This window comes from Tenebrio molitor, chromosome 7 (genome assembly GCF_963966145.1).
Source record: "Tenebrio molitor chromosome 7, icTenMoli1.1, whole genome shotgun sequence".
NCBI lineage: Eukaryota > Metazoa > Arthropoda > Insecta > Coleoptera > Tenebrionidae > Tenebrio > Tenebrio molitor.
In genome coordinates, this window is record NC_091052.1 from 5577820 (window position 1) to 5598307 (window position 20488).

The 20488-nt window shown below is 36.2% G+C and overlaps 1 protein-coding gene across 4 annotated transcripts in view; it reads left to right on the forward strand.

Moving 5' to 3' along the window:
* gogo (golden goal) overlaps nucleotides 1-20488 on the forward strand; it is a 63793-nt gene that overhangs the window by 29873 nt on the left and 13432 nt on the right. For all 4 annotated transcript variants that reach the window (XM_069053340.1, XM_069053343.1, XM_069053341.1 and 1 more), the window contains exons 2-4: nucleotides 9170-9381; nucleotides 18244-18788; nucleotides 18843-18986. In XM_069053340.1, coding sequence (XP_068909441.1) covers nucleotides 9279-9381; nucleotides 18244-18788; nucleotides 18843-18986 — 792 coding nt within the window. In that variant the 5' untranslated portion in view covers nucleotides 9170-9278. The remainder of the gene's footprint in view (nucleotides 1-9169; nucleotides 9382-18243; nucleotides 18789-18842; nucleotides 18987-20488) is intronic.

Below are 20488 nucleotides of genomic sequence, written 5' to 3' on the forward strand. Positions count from 1 at the left end.
TTTCTTAAATATTAATATAAAATATTGTCAGCAATACTATTTTATCATCAACAGTTTGTAGCTGATGTATTAGCGATTCTGACATGCACTCAGGGTGTTGAACTAGTTTTTAATTATATGTAAAATTGACAAGCATTCCTTATAAATCAAACAATTCCATCAACATCAGGGGCTTTGCATTTTATAAAATAATAAATAAGAGGGCTAGACAGCAATCGAACAAGCCTTGCATATAAACGACTCGATTAAAAATTATTATTCTAACAGTGCGTATTCGATCCTTGTCTCACGCGTGTTACACCTTTTCGGTATAATTTACAAAGCCAAACAATGGTAAATTATGCAACGCGCAAACGGCCAATCAATGGGTCAATGCCGTAATATTTTCCTCGACCGAAACATATTGACAATTATCAATGATAAAGTCAGTTATTTTAGTATATATAATTGAAAAATACAGCGGATTGCGACAGTGTGAAAACAAACATGAAATTTGTCGCGATAATTTGTGCAGTCGTTGTAGGGGTGGCGGCTCTGCCCCCGCAGCCCATTTTCAGTTCAAAATACGCCACTGTGTATTATCAGGGGAGCGTTTCAGATAAACAAGTGCCTCAGACTGAGTATGACCCAGCGTCGCGAGATGAGTCAACAACTGAGACTGCCGAAGCTACCACCGAACGTGCATCGGAGCAAATTAAAGATCGAGAAAATGATGTGGCTCAAGATAAATTGACTGGAGCTACTGAGGTGGAGGATCTGAGGGAGGAAGCTGTTTATTATATTTATCATCCAGGAGGCCTACTCCAAAGGGTTGTTTATTTGGCTAGGGACGATCCGCAAAACATGGAGTATACAGCACAGCTTAAATATGAAAATGTCGAGCCTATCAGGGAGCCAATTTATACGTACGATCCAGAAACATTCGTCTTGCAACAGTTGCAATTTGAAAATTTGTGATGTGATGTGTTTGGTCGCTAATAAATTTTACATGAACATTAATTAAAACAGGTTTTACTAGTATGTCACGGTTTGATTTAAAAATGTCACTTTATTGATCACCGAGTGGCTGCAGTTATGAAACCGCGGTAAAGGGATCGCATATATTTTTTACCACGACGACATTTATTTCAGTCATCATTCGGGATTTATGTTCAATATGATAAGATTGAGATTATCAATATCAGAGTATATTGAGTCTAGATGGGATGAACAATAAAGTTGATGTATTGTTTGGCTTGTAGCGATTTTATTCTATTCCAATACATTCAATAGCTAGAGAATATCCTAAATAATGTACAAGATATTTGGATCAAATAAAAATCTTACATTAAGATTTTGTATCACGAGCATCTAAAAAAGGTCGAAAGTGTAAAACTATGCAAACAGCTGGAGCAGAACAAATTTGAATAGCATGAATTTCTGAAATTTACTTAACAGCTGCAGTGGCGTAGCATTTTAGTAGAAATAAGGCTTCATTGTCATGCCAAAACAACAATAATTTTTGTAAATTTAATAAAAATAATATACATTCGCTATGAATTGCAAATTTACATAGCATGTCAAAATAAAAAACACATAAACCGGGAGTCCTCATGAAAAGTTCGTCGTGGATTCATTTCCGGTGTCTTTAAAATTACAAATTTAAAATTTTAGAATGTGAGTTGGCAAATACGGGGACGTAATTTAGTATAGATGTCACGTTATAATTCCGCTTCCAGTCCTTACTCCAAAATTTTAAATCACACCGTGTATTTTTAATCACCATGAATTTAATGAAAGAGGATATTTTTTTAGTATGCCTGTGTAAAAAGTGATAAGTTGCAAAGAAAAGTTTGTGAGATATTTGACTTTGATGCTTAACACATTAAATAATTTTATCGATTAGAAAAGTTAAGTTAACCTTATTGGAAGAACGAAAACAAATGAATAAAGGAGTCAAGGTCTAAACAGGACAGAATATCATTAATTATGGTATTAATAATAACAAACAAGAAAAAAAAATGGTTTTTGTTAGAATTTCAAAATGCATAATTAGGTATTAAGTAAATGTTTTCTCATTGTTGTTCATTTTAATCAAATTTAATTGATATCTAATATATCTAACTATACTATCTAATTGATAAAATGATAAATATGTTCAATTTTTAAACGTTAGAATAAAATAAGTATCTGAAAAACTATCCTTGTAACTTATCACTTGTAGAGACGTATACAGTAAAAGATGTCCTCTTCATAATCTGTCATTAAAAATATACGATGTCAGTTAAAATGCGGGGATGCGATAATATTATAATTAAGACACAATATAAAAAGTCAAATTAAGAAGCTTGAAAGTACGCTCAATTCACAATGATGGCGTCGTCTTGCAAATACTCATTAATATTAAAATAATAATAATAAGCTACAACACAATCAAATTGCTTCACTAAAAAATTATTTTCTCAATAGAGCTCGTGATAACACTTTTTTTAATGGTTTGGTTTCAGCGGATAAAGGTTACACACCTTTAAATTTAAGTGATAATATAATTTCAGAGATTGTTGAGCCAAATATACCTGACACTATAGCAAATATAAAACAAAAGTCTTTACATGGGAGATATTTTAAAGAGCTAGAACAGCCAGAAATTAATATTCAAGCTTCTCATGCATGGCTTAAAAAATCAAATATTCATCCTGAGACTGAGGGTTTTATATTTGCAACACAAGATCGTGCTATAAATACAAGAAATTATAAAAAACACATATGCGGTTTACAATCGATCATTGATAAATGTAGGATTTGCGGAACTGAAGGGGAAACCATTGAACACATCATTTCTTCTTGCACCGTTTTGGCTCAAAGCGAATATAAAAAACGTCATGATATATTCGCAAAAATTATACACATGAATTTAGCAGTTAAATTCAATTTATTAAAGGATGCACAACCACATTACATTTATAAACCAGAAAGTTGTTTAGAAAATGACAATTACAAATTATATTTTGATCGCACAGTTTTAACTGACATTCACATTCAGCATAACAGACCAGACATTATTATTTTAAATAAACAACAAAAGCAAGCATATCTTTTAGATATAGCTGTTCCAAATTCACACAATATAACACAGACATATAATACAAAAATTAATAAATATTTAGAACTCTCCGTTGCTATGAGAAATCTTTGGTGTTTAGAAAAAATTTCGATTTTACCATTTATAATTTCAGCAACGGGAATAGTACCGCAATCTCTTTTTAAAAATTTAAAAATTTTTGACTTAGAGAACACATTGGTGGTTGAAATTCAAAAAGGTATATTATTATACTCATGTCACATCGTGAGGAAATTCCTTAACATTGACACAGAACATAATACACAACAAAGTCAAAATGCGGAGGCGAGACGCCGGTAATTATGTTGATAAGCACTGCACTATTACTTGATAGTATTATCCGTAATAGTGTATGTACTCCGGCAAAATTGCCGTGCCGCCGGGTGGAGGTGGGATAGTATAAGCTTATAATAACCTTTCAAGATCAGTATTCATTTTTTTTACTGATTTAGGTTTTTTTTTATTTTAGGGAATCATTCTGGAAGCTTCGTCAAATAATGCCATCTCCATATCTATTATCGTGTAGTGTAGTCTTGCCTAGGTATTTATTTTATCATTAAGTACTAAGGTCAATCAGTTTTAGAGAAATAACGTATGTCTAAAAATTAATTCACGTCACGTCACGTGTATATTCGTAAAAAGACGTCGTTACCTGAATTTATGCAAAGTTTGCGTCTTGAGAATTTTGAGGTTAGAACCATTAGTTGAAAGTGAAAACAACAGGGAGACACGCTTTATAGATCCAAATGCCATTTTGATGGGAATTGTTTTAGACATTTTATTATACGAGTGGGTACATACTAGTAAACAGAAACGTGATCAAAATAGGTGAAAATGTAAACACTGAGCACGCTGAGGAATTTTAGTTTGGTTTATGAAATCGAGGTTAGGTTCAGAGAAAATGCTAATTTTATTAATATTGGGTCTCTACCACAGAAGAAAGAATTTGTCGCAAAAAAATCATATTTCATGAATTGATAATTTCCCGAGAAGTAGCTGAATCACTCCTTTGGTTTGTTTTGACAGATTTCCACTGTTCGGGTCACTAAAATAGTGTTTGTTCTAATAAGTGGGTATTTCTGATTCCACTTTAGACAAATGAAATCGGTTGCGGAACATTTTGGATTGTCCAGTCGGACCACAACTTGCTCTCGTGACATTTAAAACGTCCCAGTAACTTATTTTATATATCACACTTGGCTATAACAATAAAAAAAGTAAAACATAAAAGGGTCGATATTTTACCTTTTTTCTGCAATAAAAATAATGTATACTCTATTCTCATTTCCCGTAACGCCGTATAACTTTATTTATTTCCCTCGAATTGAAATCCGTCGTGGATATTTTATTGCTTTTTTTAGAGGCACATATTAGAACGTGTTCGAGACGTCGTAAATCATCTAACAAGATGACAATTCAAAGAAATCAGCGCGAATACGGACGATAAAGGACAGCCATGCAGTTTAGCACGTCTTTTAAATATTTACAAGAGATAGGACATGAATAGCGCAATCCACTCGTGTTCTTTGTTACGTGAAGTTATATGCTTGGAGGAGTCCTCACCGGAAATTCCCAAGCGGGTCGGCACTTTCCAGGATGACGGTAAACGCAGCAGTGCATTTGCAAGTAAGTCTGGAGACCACCCTTGTCAGAGTGTCCATTATCTGAATTAAGCCCCTCGATGGAAGCACACAACAAATTAAATTATGTCACTTATTTCAGGTAGGGTTTAATTGAAAACTGATTTGGCGAAGAAAGCTCGACGGCCTTGCGATGGTTTATTTCCTGGAGCTTAACATCGTTTGATTTATTAGAAGCGATGAGTTTGTGTAAAGCTCTCAGTTCATTCGTTTCGACTAGCAACCGTATATTTTCAACATAAAGTGTTCTTTAGCTTGTAAACAAATTAGTTAAGTAGCTGAGAATAGGAGCTTTTGCAATTAGAGGGGCTTTACAGCGACGTCATATGCTTTCAGGATGGCATAATTTGCACGGATGGGTGTTAAAAAGCCCCACGTTTCATTTAGCCCACTCCTAATTACTTACAGTTTTATCCTCATTAAAATTCGTCGCTATACTGAGCATTACTGCCATCGTCTTTTCTATTGAAATTGTTATATAAGGGGGATTATATTAAAAGGAAACGGTTTTTCAAATGCATATTCTATGAAGTTTAACCAAGAATTAACAGACGTCGTTAGTGGCAACATGAATGGGAAACTTTCAAAATTAAAAACTTCCAACGACGAATCCTCGTCATCCCCGAAACTTTAAAATTAATCCAGAGATTATTGAAATTTGAACCGAATTTCAGATTTCGATCGATAACTGAATTGATTAAAATACCTCCACGTTTTCCTCAAACAGAGGTTAATTAAACGGAAGTGCACCTAATAAACTAAACAAAGTCGTTGTTAATTAATAATAAAGCTTTGAAAACGTAAAACGTGCTAAAAAGATGTTACTACAGAGGTAAATAAATTTGGTAAACACAGAGTTGTTGTTGTAAATTAATGTGAATCAAAATTCCCCCATCAGTGATGAAATCTTTTTTAATTCTTATCAATTAGGACAATCATCCAAGATGTTTGTTTTTTCAGCGAAGTACTGGTGAATTGAATTAGAAGACATTGAAACAAAAAATACATTCATTAGATATAAAGGATTTTGATGTCGGATGGAAGAGTCGGGTTGTGCGGTTCATGAATATTTCACTCGTTCCTTTCGTCCCTTGGCATTATAGCGGCCAGAACAATTTTCGGTCGATAGAAAAAATATAAAATAAGCGCATAAAAGGTAACAGAAATCTCAAATGAAATTTTTTATTAGAGAAAAACGGGTAAACGAACAAGAGACTGTAATTTTGACGTCACAAGAGGTTCAAGTGTTTAAGAAATTTCAGTCAAATTTAAAATTCTTAAAGATTTTTTTCTTTTGTTACCGGTAGAACTTTCCGCTTCATCTACGCTCTTTTCAATATTCAGTTTCAGTAGGAATTGTTTAATCATGTATCTTTTTAAAGGATTATTAAGATTTTTTCATGCCTTATGACATATTTCATGAATGCGGTTTGATAAAATTCAGACGAAGTTGGATGTGTCAATAAAACGCACAGGAACGCCATACATTTGCCGTGTTATGGAGATCGTTTCTGAGGTTACGTTGAGAAACTGTACAAATATTAATATCAAACAACCCTCCTCGGTGAGAGTATTAAATTGCTCTTTACCTTGTGCCCTTGTTGAATTTTTTACTAATGATGGAAAGTTCAAATACGTGTAGTTTCTTGGCAGTGACATTGTTGTTGAATTGAAGATAATATTTTCGTAAAACTGATGAAGTTTGTGAAATAACAGAGCGCGCACGTGTAAACGTAATAAAGCAGATGTAAGAACATAATGTAACGACTCTCAATTCCGCACCTCATCTCATATTCCCTAGTTTCTCAATTATACCGAAACTGGAACATGTTCGTGACCTGTCGAGCAGAAAAATTATAAATTTTTCTAATATCACATTTTGTTCACGTACAACCTAGAAAAGAACTTGGAAATACATATGTAAGGAATATTACATTGTATCTGGATCCGCGCGGCATGATTTCTTTGTGAAGCGATTTCGGTGTGAATTGCCGTGTGTTATTTAAGCACTTCCAAATATAATCCAGTTCCAGTTTAAATCGAGTTAGGTTTTGAGAGGAACAGCTCTAATGGTGTTTCAAAAGTCTCCGCCAATAACTCAAAATGGAACCCATCGGTATGTCACTAAATCAATTTCGTGCACCATTTCCCCAAAAATAATCTCATATTCGTATAATAGAATTCCCTTTTTTCTTCCATTTCTATCGAGGGTACCTGTAATCGACCAAGGTGTTTCACCCCTCTTTGCTTCGTAATTCTCTCCCCAGTCCTTGCACTTCCGATTGTGCTACACTTGTTTCGCTCCCTTGCCAAGTGGCGGGGAAACGCGGAAAGTTATGTTCAAAGACAAGAATTTTATTTGAAAGCGTCCCCGTCGTGGATTTCGTTGTCTATTCCGCTGTAATTGCACTAAACTGATTGAATTATCGGTGGACGCTCGGGGTTGTTGATAAATTCGGGGTGCGGTATTTAATTGAACGCAGATAAAAGTCCGCCGATAATTGTTTTTGTTCCGGGCGAATTATGGCGGGCCGAATTGAGAGTTTCGGTTTGGGTAATGGGATTGATGTCTTTAAATTAAAATTTGTATGCAATTATTCGTGCAAAAAATAATCACGGACAAGCATCTTTTTTATTAGCAGTTTACAAATTAACAACGTAAAGCTCGACGCAAGAACGAGTTAAAACAATTACAGAATACATTTATCACTGCTGGCCTGAGTGCTTTTCTTTGAAAATATTGCTTCTGTTTCAGCAACACATATTTTTGGTGTGAATGCCGAAAGTTTCAATTATGTACAAAGCTAGAACCGTCAAATTATAATTCGTTTTGTTGTCTTGAAGTTCAGCTTAATTTAATCAAAACGCCTACTTGAATTTAACCGGATTAGTTTCACATAAACTGCGTTTAATTCATTTTACTCTCGCTGCGTGAACGTCGTATATCCTCCACATCTAATTCCATATACGAACCTTTTTACTGTTACTGTGTTTCACTCGATACACTAAATCATTACGATAAAAGCGTTTTCTCTTTTTCCAATTTTCTCATCCACATACAGCCTCCATACATTATTTGAATACAGCTTCGTTACAATTTAGCCTCCAACGTAATTGATATGCCATCAAACTTCAAAAATTCCACATTTATGACGTCTCGTTATTTTTCTTGTATTCTTGTTCCGGAAAAATAATTGAAGCTTTTGTATAAAAATCCAGGTACTTTTACATGCCGCCCTGAATGCGAAACATCAAAACAAATTGGAACTGGATTCCAGGTCATTAGCGGATGATTCTGATGCTCAAATTATACGTAGATAACAAAAGCGGTTGTTGTAAAAGCTGCCATTGTTCGATTTAATTATTATAATGTCCAAATGCGGTAAAGTGACAGTTGCACTTTAATAAATCAAATTTAATTGATAATTTTTGAATTCATATGTCGCGTTGTGATGATTTCGTATAAATTCAGCGATTTTGAATTTGTTTGTTTTTTTGCCAATAAAACATTTTTATTGGATGAATGTTTGAAAATACCAGTTCCAACGTTGTTAAAAGCGCGACATGTAATAAGGGAAACATTGTTTATTTACCGTCATGGGTTTGGATTTAAGAAGAAAAAATGTCCGTGGGTGTAAAACTACGGCAAAAAGTGGGTTGGTATTATGTGGATTGTTGTGGACTACAAAAATCTTGTGGGTTGATTGATTGGCAAAGCGGGAATGACTTCGGTTTTGGTTGGAGAGAACGCGCGAAAAAACAGAGCTCGAACAGTCGTAAAAGCTCGAAATTCCTTCCTGAACAGCAGGAAAACGTTTGACGACTGTTTTAATTAAACAATAAAAGTAGAGAGTCTAGCAGGTATAATTCAGGGCTGAAAAAGTAGCAACCGGAAAGGTGTACGTGAGAGAAGTTTTACGATAGATGGCATGGCAACACGATCTCGACGCAAGGTAAAAGATATAGTATAAAGGTGAGGGTGCAAGATGAAGCCATAAAACCTGCAATTTGCCGGCCGCGTAATAGAGATTGGGGTGTCGGCAGGGAGCCAACGACCAGCGTCGGGGCTGTTTAAATGCCCGTTCTGTCTGGTCGGTCGGTGTTCTGATGTCGAGATCAATATTTACGGATTCCATGTCAAATTCATTAGGACAAAGGAAATTCACCTGGAAAAAGCCCGCGAACTTGATGCGGGCCACAAACGAAATTTACTGCAACAGGTCCCTTTTATGACCATGTCGGCGGGTATTTTATTCACTTTCTGTGTTTTCCACCTCAGACAGGCGAAGGCATGCAAAGTGGAGGAATATTAAAAACGACGCTTTTACTGTCACCTTGAACGTTACCGTTTTGTTTTCGCACCTCCGGAAGGATAACAACGGTGGTCAGGTGTTATTTACGAGAATGTTTAATTTATTTTCTGTTTCAGGGCTAGCGGGTGCACGTACAGGATTAATCGTGAAGTTATGGCGATCGGAAGTCGGTGATGAATTTGTAGGGGATGGATGCACGTGCCAAAAAATTGTTCAAAATGGTGAATGATTCAGAAGACGGATATGAAGAAAATCGTGCGTTGCCGTGCTTTGATGAATTTTCCGTTATTCCTGTTGGTCTTTTACCTGCCGACGCATGGAAATGCAGGTAGGGTAATTTTCAGGTGGAACACAAATATTATAATAAATTTCAAGGTAGTAATGAATTCTGTTTCATATTAAAAGCTGCTCATAAATGGAGTTTGGAGTTTCCAAAGTAGCGACGATATTCTGCCATGAAATACAATTAAAAGCAAACGCAATTGAAAATGATGTCTAACGTAACAAAATGTACATAAAACCGGTTTTGAAAATAACGAAGCTGCTAAATATTGCTTATGCGAAAAAATCGAACTGGGAGCAAAATAAATTAGAGTTTGCCTTTGAAAAGTTTGCGGTACCGCAAGCCTTTTGTAAATTAAAGCGACATAATTAATTAAGATTATCTGATTATTTGTTCATTTAATTAGCAGAGAAAAGTCAATAATTACTGTTTTTTAGCTCGCCTATTGGTGCGTCCGGGTGAATTTATGAAGTACAGGCAGCGCTGATAAATTTGCTTCATTAATTTGATACCGTACTTTTATTTATGGTTATCTAAACCGGGATAACACGATGTAATTCATGATGATGCCACAAATTATGCGACGTAACAGGATGCACCTCAATCAAAGAGTCGATGCAGCTTCACGTCGCAACAATTCCACGGACAAATTCCGTCTTAACGTATCAATTTGTTCTTTCTTTTTGTCAAACGTCGGCACTTGTAGTAATTTGGCAGAAACGGGCAATCTCGGCGTAATAAAAGCCATCCGAATCATTTTTCACCATGTACAAAAATATTTATTTCGAACCTCGTCATCAATCAAATTTGAAATATGAGAGTTGGAGGCGGAAAAAATCTAAACGTAAATATCTTACACGGCCACATTCTAAACAAAATTCATCAGAGCAACGTAATAAATGTAACGCGGGGGATGAAATCTAAAACGAAAGACACGCTCACGACACAATGGCGTGACAACAAAGGGTCAAACAATATGTGGTTATCACCACTGTCATGAAGATAGGGCCGAAGATAACTCACATATGAAGTTGTGCAATTCGTCTGCAAAAAGGTGGGTTTATTGCCCGGTTGGTAAATATATCACTGGAGTTGAACATGTTTCGTCGAACCTTCCTCGACGTTATCTCCACCGGAATATGTACAAATAATGATACAATGGCTTCGAGCACTTTGGCTAACCAAATGGTGTGTTTACTGCAGTTCCTAGTCCGCCTTCTCGCTTCGGATGACAAATAAATGGAAATTTGGACTCTGAAACAGACATGGATCTACTCGACCTAATCTGTTTTTGTTTGTTAAACCGAAGTTAAAATGGAAATGTAGGCGTAAAGCCTGCGTTACGTTAGCAGCCTTTTTCGAGATGCTTCAAGATGTGAAAGTTCTCGACGTATTTTTGGTCACTGATAACATAAAATTGACATTACTTTTACGCCTTATAAAAACTTTCATTTCTTAACTGAAGTGGAAAGGGAAAAATATCGCTTTCCTCCTAGAACAAAAAATACGTTCGTTACTCTTTCAAATGGCAAAATTAATGCCACTCCCAGGCCGTAAAAGGTGGCAAAAAATCATATTTATTGATCTGTTACCGCCACTTGCTCCAAACAAATTCCACCGAGAATTTTCAGTTTTTACATCAGTGACTTACAAATATGTGCAACAAAACAACTTTTGCGACAATTGTATTTTTATTATGTGTAGGTATATTTTTAACTCAGAATTTTTTGCCTAGTTTTCTTAGTCATTTTCCGATTTTCTATGCATTATTTTTTAACAAAAACCCGTATTTCAACTAAAACATCAAAAACAACGTAGAATTTGACTGTTTACTCTGATTTTTAACCCTTTTTTTCTAACTCAGATTTTCCTAAAATAGTATATTATGTTATGAGGAGCAAAAATGAAGATTGGCTGCCGAACGCAGTGAGGCAGACAAACCAGCCAAAGCACATAAAACCATTTTTGCTCCGAATAACATATACTATTTTTTCTTCAAACCTTCATAATAAATTATTTAAGACATGTTAAGAAGCCAGGTAGGAATTTCAAATGATTTAGCTAGTTTACTTTACAGCCGCTCATCAACGGAGATAATAACTTCACGGACGCCCTCAGCGGAGATAATAACTTCACGGACGCTCCTCAGCGGAGATAATAACTTCACGGACGCTGGTCAGCTCGTTAGATGCCATGACAATGAAGTGACACTTTAGCATTATCAATGCAGCAGTGCAATGTCATATTTTACGGACATAACATAATTTTTTTAGAAAAATGAGTCGATTTTCAAGTTTTAGTCGTTGAAGTTTGTTGATTTTGAAAAACAGCCCATTGAGGTCTTTTCAAAAACACAAAAAATTGTGAAAATGACCTGTTTTTAAGCCCATTTTATCTATTGAAACATCGATTTTTTATGGAAACTATCCTATTTTTAAAAATGTGAGCCAGATTTTTATGCTAAAAGTAACGAAAACTACCCCGTTTTTAAAGGTTTCTTAAAAAATGTAAGCTAGACGTAACAACTGAATCTGTGGTTTTTGTTGAAAAAAAATGCATAGAAAATAGGAAAATGACTAAGAAAACTAGGCAAAAAAACACACTAAGGCCCGGTTTCACCAACGGCAGTTAAAGATAACTGTAGGTTAAAATCTTCGTTACCGTAGTTACCTATTGTTACAACAATGTTTTCGTATATTTTAACCTACAGTTAACTTTAACTGGCGTTGGTGAAACCGGCCCATAATAGACTACTTTTAACGTCGGCAGTCGAAATAACGAATCGTCAAATTAGTTTCTCTTTCTATTCGGCGTTCTGAAAACCTTGGAAGCGTCCGTTTCATTAATCAATCGTGCTATTTAGGTCAGCAATTATTGTTTTTTTTATGATTTTTTGTCGGGGTGTGTCGATATCGATTAGACTGAGTCGGCTGTATCCCCAACCCCTTGAACAAAAAAAAAAAAAGAAAATTGGTAAAAAATCTTTTGCTGCACTGATTGTGTTATCTTTTGTTGTTTTGAATGACTTGTCAAGGCCCCGGTGGTATTGTATCGGGACCAAAGGCAAAGACAAAAGCCTGCCAGGTTACGTAAAAAGAAGAGGAAAGAAAGTTGTGTCCCCTCGGCTCGAGGGATGTATACATACAAGAGTATGAAGTGCCAATTGTACCCTTGCGAATAAGAGAGCCGCAGGTCTGTCCGATTACAATACCTGCCCCTTTCCAACAATAATATTCGTGTTTGCTGACTTGGCAAAGTCTATAACTTGCGCCCCTAATTGAACAAAGGTCGGTTTAATTCAAACAGCCGCAGTTCGTCAAGTTTGTCCGAAGAAACTGGCGTTAATTCTGCAGGAGTGTATGGATTAAGTTAATGGTGACGTGCAGGTGTATTACTAGACCTGGTGCTCACTGTTGATTTACTAATTCATTCTGTTTCATCTCGTAAAGAGAGATTAGTCGAGCGGCTGAAACATTTAAGTGCAGTTTATGAGCTAGATTCAATACAATTAACGGCCTCTACTAAACAACGCAAACATATGAGACAGGAATAGGGCTTGATATGAGCTTCAACAAGCATCAACATCATTGCGCCAGAAACTGCGGTATAATAATTTCTAACGAGTTTCAGAAATGAGGTACAACTTTATTGAATTAATTTTTGCCGATGCTTGGAATAAAATTACAAAGAAATTTAATCTAATGGCCGTTGCAAATTTTAATTATTATTTAATTAGTTCTATCGGCTTTGATTTGCACGTTTCGAAGGCTCCCGCTTTGAACCGGTCAGAAATTCAACGGCTCGCAACAAATTTGAAAGACAAGAAATTAGGAACGCAGGAAGTTTAGTTTCGTTTTGGTACAAACATAAAATGAGATTTCTAAAAATAAAAAATCAATGATCGCCCCATATGCATTGTTTTTCCGTGAAACACCCTCGACAAAAAATTTATAACTCCAGCAGAAAATTTTCTCCCTTCACAAGACGAAACCATTAGAACACACAAAAAATTAGTTTTATGATCAGGACTTCCACAAGAAGTCACACCTAGGGAGCCGGAAAAACCGGAGCGAGTGAAAAACATTGACGAGTAAACAGCAAGACAATGTGGAGAAACTCGTAAAAGCTCTCGTGTCTCAACAGGAGTCGAACCGAATCGCTAGATTTCATCCCTGATCCCTGCAATTATTAATACCTTAATTAAATTCCCCGAGTGGTGAGTGGATTTTTTTGGTGGGCACCAAAAAGATCAACTTATTTATTTAATTAATTGTTGGCGTGGGACGAACGGAATTCCTATGCTAATATTGTTTGTGCTGTGTGTTTACAAACTTTCAAAGTTGTTAACACTGACGCGGAGTTTGGTTTCACATTCTAGAATTGATGGCAACTAATTTGGGCAAAATTGAAATTGTAACAATTGTCGGATTCTGAACAATGACCACTTTGTGAACTTTACAATTATAATAATGGCCAGCGTTTAGTTGGCAAAGGCGAGATTCGTTATCGCATTGTTGAAGGGAAAAATAACAGAGTCCTCATAAATATCCCCACTGCCGTAATTTTATTAGGAAAATATATTTTAACAGGCTAGATAGCGGTACCATAAATTAAACAGCGGTACTTAGACAGTTATTATCGTGTAACCGGCAAATTGCAACTTGTTATGCAAAGTTTTATTAACAAAATTGCTACATTGTCAAAAATATCTAAATTACAGTTTCATTTGTCGGTTGCACGAACCATTCATATTATGTTGTATTGATAATTTATAGTTGGTTCTAATTTCGACCCTAATTCTCGCGTATTGCAATATAGAAAGTGTTATATAAACCAGACGCCGTAATTTATGAGGCCGTTTCAGACGGGGTCACGAGGGATCACGAATGATAATAATCATTTAGACAGTGTGAAATGGGCAAATGTTTGAGACTTTTGGTTTTCATTTGACTTATAGGTATGTATTGGGTGATTCAAAATGATTGTGGATAAGTACGGCAACTATGTACGAAAATGTATGTGGCAACTGTGTGGATGGCGTAGAGTTGACATTTGTATGACATTTGTATGACATTTCATAAGCTTGCATTTGATTGTTTTTATTGTTTACATTAATTAGACAATTTTCAAAAATGCGCGACTATGAACGGTCAAAGAAACGTCAACTCTATCCTACCCACACAATTGCCACATACATTTTCGTACATAGTTGCCATACTTATCCACAATCATTTTGAATCACGCAATACTATCTTACGTTTTAATTGCTACTGCGAATTACTAACACAATACGAAATAATTATTTGATAATGTGCAACAGATCCAACAGATTTGGTGGGATTATTGCAAACACAGAGGAATAAATAATATTTCTGCAATTTTTTAAAAACACGCATGATTTTTTCAGCTAGTCAGTGGTCAGTAATCACCAATGATTGATTGGTTGCAAATTTGTCAATATTATAGGGGTGTTTGATTGAAATTTTTATTTTAATCAGTTTAATTGGGTAATTTAATTTGATTGAGTTAATAGTTTTTGAATTTTTAACGAGGAAAGCAATACCGCAATTGTTGTATATTTGCTAATTGGTTGAGCTTTTTGCTGTATTATATTCCGCTTGTGTCAATATTGGATGATCGTTTTTGTTGCTCAAATAATTTTATTAATTGACGAAACAAACTTTCATATCGGTTCGCAACGTTTAATGGATCGGCACGATAAGCCAACGGAAACTTAATCTTTTACAATAATGGTGGAGGCGCCGGGACATTGTACCATCTAAGTAGTCATATTATATGGGTATCGCAGGCACATCTCTTGAATTTTAAGCCCATTTCTGTCGTTAAACCGATTTCATCTTGAGGCACAAAACAGAAAATTCGATTCGCGTCTCAAATGAAAACTGAATAATGGGCAACCCTGACTCGAGACATGTAGCACTGAAATTACCCCTGTGAAACGCATGGACGGCTATTGGTACTTCCGTCCATTGGCCACGTCGCCGTTATACGATGGTATCGTCGTCTTCCACTCTCACTTTCCCGAATCATTACGTGCTCCATTCTGTGTCTTATGCTTTTCACCTCCACTTCGTTTCTAATCATTTGATAAGGGGGGTGGTTGGCTCGCTCGGGACGTCTGTTGCTCTCGTACGTTTCCAAGGATCACGGTTTGTTACGTTTAGGTAGGAGTATTTTAATAAAGTTCGGATGAAGGACCAAGTTTGTTAGACGGAACAGGGTGCTGTTATTATTAGCCTCGGCACAATGAGAGACGCTCTTTTCCTTGATTATACACGATTCTATCCTATTTATTTTTATTAAAAAGTGTCTTTGCATTACCATCAACTAAATTGCTTTTTTTTGTTGGCGTCCAACAGCTTTTTTTACGTTTTGTGTTATCTACAAGAAAATGTTTCTTTATTTCTTGTTACGAGGTCTGAAGTACATAAGTGGGAAGTGTTGAACCGAAGCAAGCGTTGGTTTTATTGATCACTGATACAAAGAGAGAAGAGAGTGATGGATGCATGCCATTCTCCTGACAACCTCGTAATCTTTTTTAAACATTGCGTCACAGTCGGATTAACGGCTGTGATTTTTGAGGTTCGCCTCAAATAGTTTGAAACAATTAGATATTTTTCAGGAATTCTGCAAAACAGTCTAAGATGTTATAGTGAAGTCATGAAATACGTGTCCGCTCTGAAATATTTACGATTCTCAAGGAAATAGTTTTCTAGTTTCCGCAAACTCCATCAAAGTTTCCTAGGTCGCGGGTCATTTATTTTGATTTTGCGCATCCCGGACTGCTGTAACTTCGGCTCCGTGGAAATTATTTAAATTACGGTTAATCCACAAAAATGAAAAAATACTTCGTGCTCCTGGTCCGCCAATAAAGCCAATCGAGCGTGCCAAGTGCCATAAAAGTCTCACAAAAGAAATTTCCAGTTGAAAAACCTACACGTGAATTAAAGCGCAAGCATCAATACTCCTCTCCATTCAACGGCGTAAAAGTATAGAAATCTGGATGGAAGCCAAACAGAATGGGTCAATCCTTTAAATGGATTTACACTAGAGCGTGGCTTTTCTTATATAAATTGTATAGAAATGTATAAAAAACCGGCTAATAACAGTTGACGGAAGTACTCTCTCACGTTTCAACCTCATAAAAATATCCGTCGATGTGAATACGAATGGAACACTGTCGATGGTTTTTCCTTTCGAGGATTTATCGCTTGGCGTTTTTCTTAATGTAGGCCACCAATGTGACGGCGCATTTAGAACGGATGTTGCCCTATTTTTCTTAGCAAATTTTCAAACGATGACTCTGGCTGGAACTCAATGGAGTTTGTTAAAACGGATAGGTTTAAATCTCTTTTTAACAAGGACGTGTAGCACTTTTGACATTCCATTATTCAGCTCATCCTTTTGTAGAATCGAACTCGTTTATACCCTTCGACGGGTTTAGGCGAAAGTGGACAAGAAGTTTTACAGAACCGAAAATAAAGAATAGCAATTTTCAGATTTATTTCACAACGAACTGGGAGTTTTAATTTCCAAATTACGCCGAATCAAACTAAAAGCAATAAAAAGTTTACAGCGCCATTAGCTGCTTCGAAATGACTCCTTGCCCTCGGTGCAGCTCAGGACGAGTATTTATTTGCAATGCAACGTTCTCTTTTTCTATCTTGGACCATTATCTTCATTTTAACAACCATTAATCATTTAGACTTCTTTTTGCAATCGCCTCAAACTTGCCATTAATTATCTACTTGATTTTTTACAACAAATGTATAGTCAATTTAGGATGAAAATTATTCGATGTTTATGGTGGAGGCGCCGGTTTTAGAGGGTCCTTAATTTTAAATGGGTATCCTTTACAACTGATTCAAACCAGTATTTACATTATAAGAACGTTTTTATGGTATCCCACATTAAAATCAAAATATCTACGAACATTGCATATTAATCTAGTACAAACAGCGGCGGACAAATCTCTCATTTTGATCATGTCATAGAGGCACGACTGTTCTGAAAAAATTTGTAAATTCAATATTTTCACCTTTACTATTTTAATGGATCACGTCGTGCGATCTGTCAAAAACATCCGAGGCCAGAAAGTCGACACGTAATAATTTGAATTGCAAATATAGTTTAGTCAGAGACAATTTCTTGCACTGTTGTTTACAACTGGCGAACTAGGTCATTGGACGACAAATACTCACTCTGACTTCAATTTGCAAACTTTTCTGCTGCAGGAATTAAAAAATTCCTTCGCTTGCGGTTGTTTTCTTTCGCTCAAGACGCCGAGTTAACCGTGTTGATTTAAATACATCGCCAAAGCTCGCCTATTTATTCCCGAAGCAGTAATTTATTAAGTTTAGATTTAAAAAAGCGTTTACTGCTCCTAAATTTGCTGCCGCTGAAATACGAGTATGAATAGTTAACCGAGAGCCCGTTGCTGGTGGCGGGTGAAATTGAGCGCATAATCTTACTAAGAGATGAGTTCTCGGCTGATGCTGTTCTTTGTAAGGAGCTTCCTGGTGCGTCTTCATACACCAGAAGTAATTTCTAGCACTGAATGACACTTCTTGAGCGATGGGAGATTGAACGGCGGAAAATGCAATACAGTGACGAACTGGTTCAATTATAAAAATCAAGATTGACAACAAGTTAATTTCTCGTTGGATCTTGAATCCGACTGCACAGTTTGTACTAATTTCAGCGCTATTCTAGATGCAACACTTGCAGCTTATTGTTCACATACTCAAACAGTGGAAAGTTCGAATATTTGCGCAGCAAAAGTTTCCAGCGTTTGTAATTACTGCAGGAGCAAATCGGATTCGATAAGTGCTTATGCAATTTTGCCGTCTTTATCAGTCTTTAAAGCTCATTGTGCTTTCGTTGCAGGAGGAAGCATCCCAGGAATAGAATTATCGATGCCGTTATCCCACATCGCCTTGAGCGGAGACCTCGACATCCAAATTACTTCATCATCTTTTCCACCACTAATGCTGCAATTATCTCGACTCGAAGGCAACATCGCCCAGCCTTTAACCACTTTTCCGGTTCTCCCCGAAGCCCGCGCCCTATCCCTCAACACCACAATAGTTAAAATACCTTGTGGCTACTTTTCCAAAGGTGGCCAATACTACATTCTTCTCAAGAAGCAACCAATCGGCAATACCACGTCTGAAGATGATCAAAGTTCGGTGATTACGAGGAGTTTAGATGTGCGATGGCCCATGCCGCAACTCTCCTTGACTCCGGAATACATACAGACTTACCCGGAGCGACCCGTGATGGCTATTTTGGAGTTCCCGGAAGTGGTGTGTCCTCCGGTGGCCGAAAGTCCGGCAAGCGCGATACCGGAGTTTTGGTTGGAGTTACATTATTGCGGCCATTCTTTACTTTGTGATAACGACGATAACAGACAGAATAATTCCAATGTTCAGGTGGGTTGGAGGGTTGGAACTTGTTTGTTCTTATAATTGGAATGTTATGTACAGGTTCTGGATCAGGTGCGGGGGTTCCAAGGCCGACGCGTGTTTACCCTGAGATGTGAGCTTTTCGGTTTAGCCGGCTATTACGCCCTTTTTCTACGACCAACTGCCACCACACATTTATTGCCCCACGCCACCGCCTACGTTAAGGTAATTATACCGTTTTCTACAAAACACATCGATTAAATGTTTTCCAGGTTGTAATTAGTTGTTTTCCACGTAAAAACAATATGCAAGAACAACAGGTAAAGATAAGGGTGTAGTTTAGTTTTGTCTTGCGGTAAACTCGAGGCAATTAGAACAACTAACGTTAAAGTCTTGTCAAGGTAATTATGTTGAAAATTTATACAGGTTTTGCTTGGAGCTTTTTTGATGGGATAGATCTAACAACCCGTATAACGGCGCGCTTTTACACAAACTCAAATGGGACAAGGAAATAAATCATCTTTAGAAATACCGTAATGTTAAGCGATTAGCCCCTGCATCAGGGTGTAGTCAAAACAATGTAAATTGAATTTGTTATCAGATTTTCATTAAGTAGGTTATTCATTATGGCCACGTCGATAATTCACTCTTGTCAACTCGGGGTGAAAGAAAATTAGATAGCAGGGAGAAGGTGCCGAGACCCGTCAATTTTACATTTTTATAACGTTCAAGAAAAAATGCGACGATAACAAAAGATTAATATAAGGTCAAATGAAAATAGCTTTGCGTAACTTGTTTGTGTAAATGTCAGTGCCATATTGATTGATCACTTGTGACATCAAAATGGATGATTTTTGGCAGAATTCCGGTTTGTACGCCCCAATAGAGGATTCAAGTCCGTTCAAATCGCGGTATTGTTGTGTAATAATCCGTCAAATTAATTGCATCCAATAAGAAATCTCAAGCTCTCTTGGTTATATCGTTTCCGATCCAATTGCAAGGGTCCTGAAAGCTATTTGCAACTTGTTCAAGGGTCATTCTCGTTTTCATTTAACTCTAAAGTATCGACTCAACTGTTGAACTGACATTTATAATTATAAGTATACTTTTTTATGTTTAATTAAATCAAAAGTTGATATTTATTAATCAAGAAAGATTTTTTTCCTAGAAATTTGCATTTGAAATTTGAACTAAAAGGACAAACTTGCTAAAAACCACTTTTCAAAATCAACTCATGCAGTTTGAGATATGTATGTTATTTTTTGTGCTCTTGCAGAGAAGATATCGCGCATTCAAATGAAATCGTGGGCTGGGGAGGCGTCAATTGTTGCACTTTTTTAAAGCGTAGATTAATTGGAGCATGTTGACAGCTAACTTAAAATTTAGAGCCAAAAATTCTTTCTTTTTTTCTTTCTTTGCAATGTTTTACATTAGAAATAGAATGATTCTCGAAGCAAATATCCAAGGGCACCTTTTGCAGAAAACAAACATATTCAATTATATACCGATTTAACATAAACAAATGTCATTCGTGTCAAATGGCGGGAAATTCAAACTTGACACTGTTCTAAACAGTTTAATTTTTCCAACGCCTACTCAGCCCACGATTTCATTTGAACGCGCGATATATTTCATGTTTAAAATGAAACACGTGGAGAATTGTCACTTTTAATCTACAAATTATTTTTTTTATATTTGTATAAACCTTTCTATAATAGTGACATTTT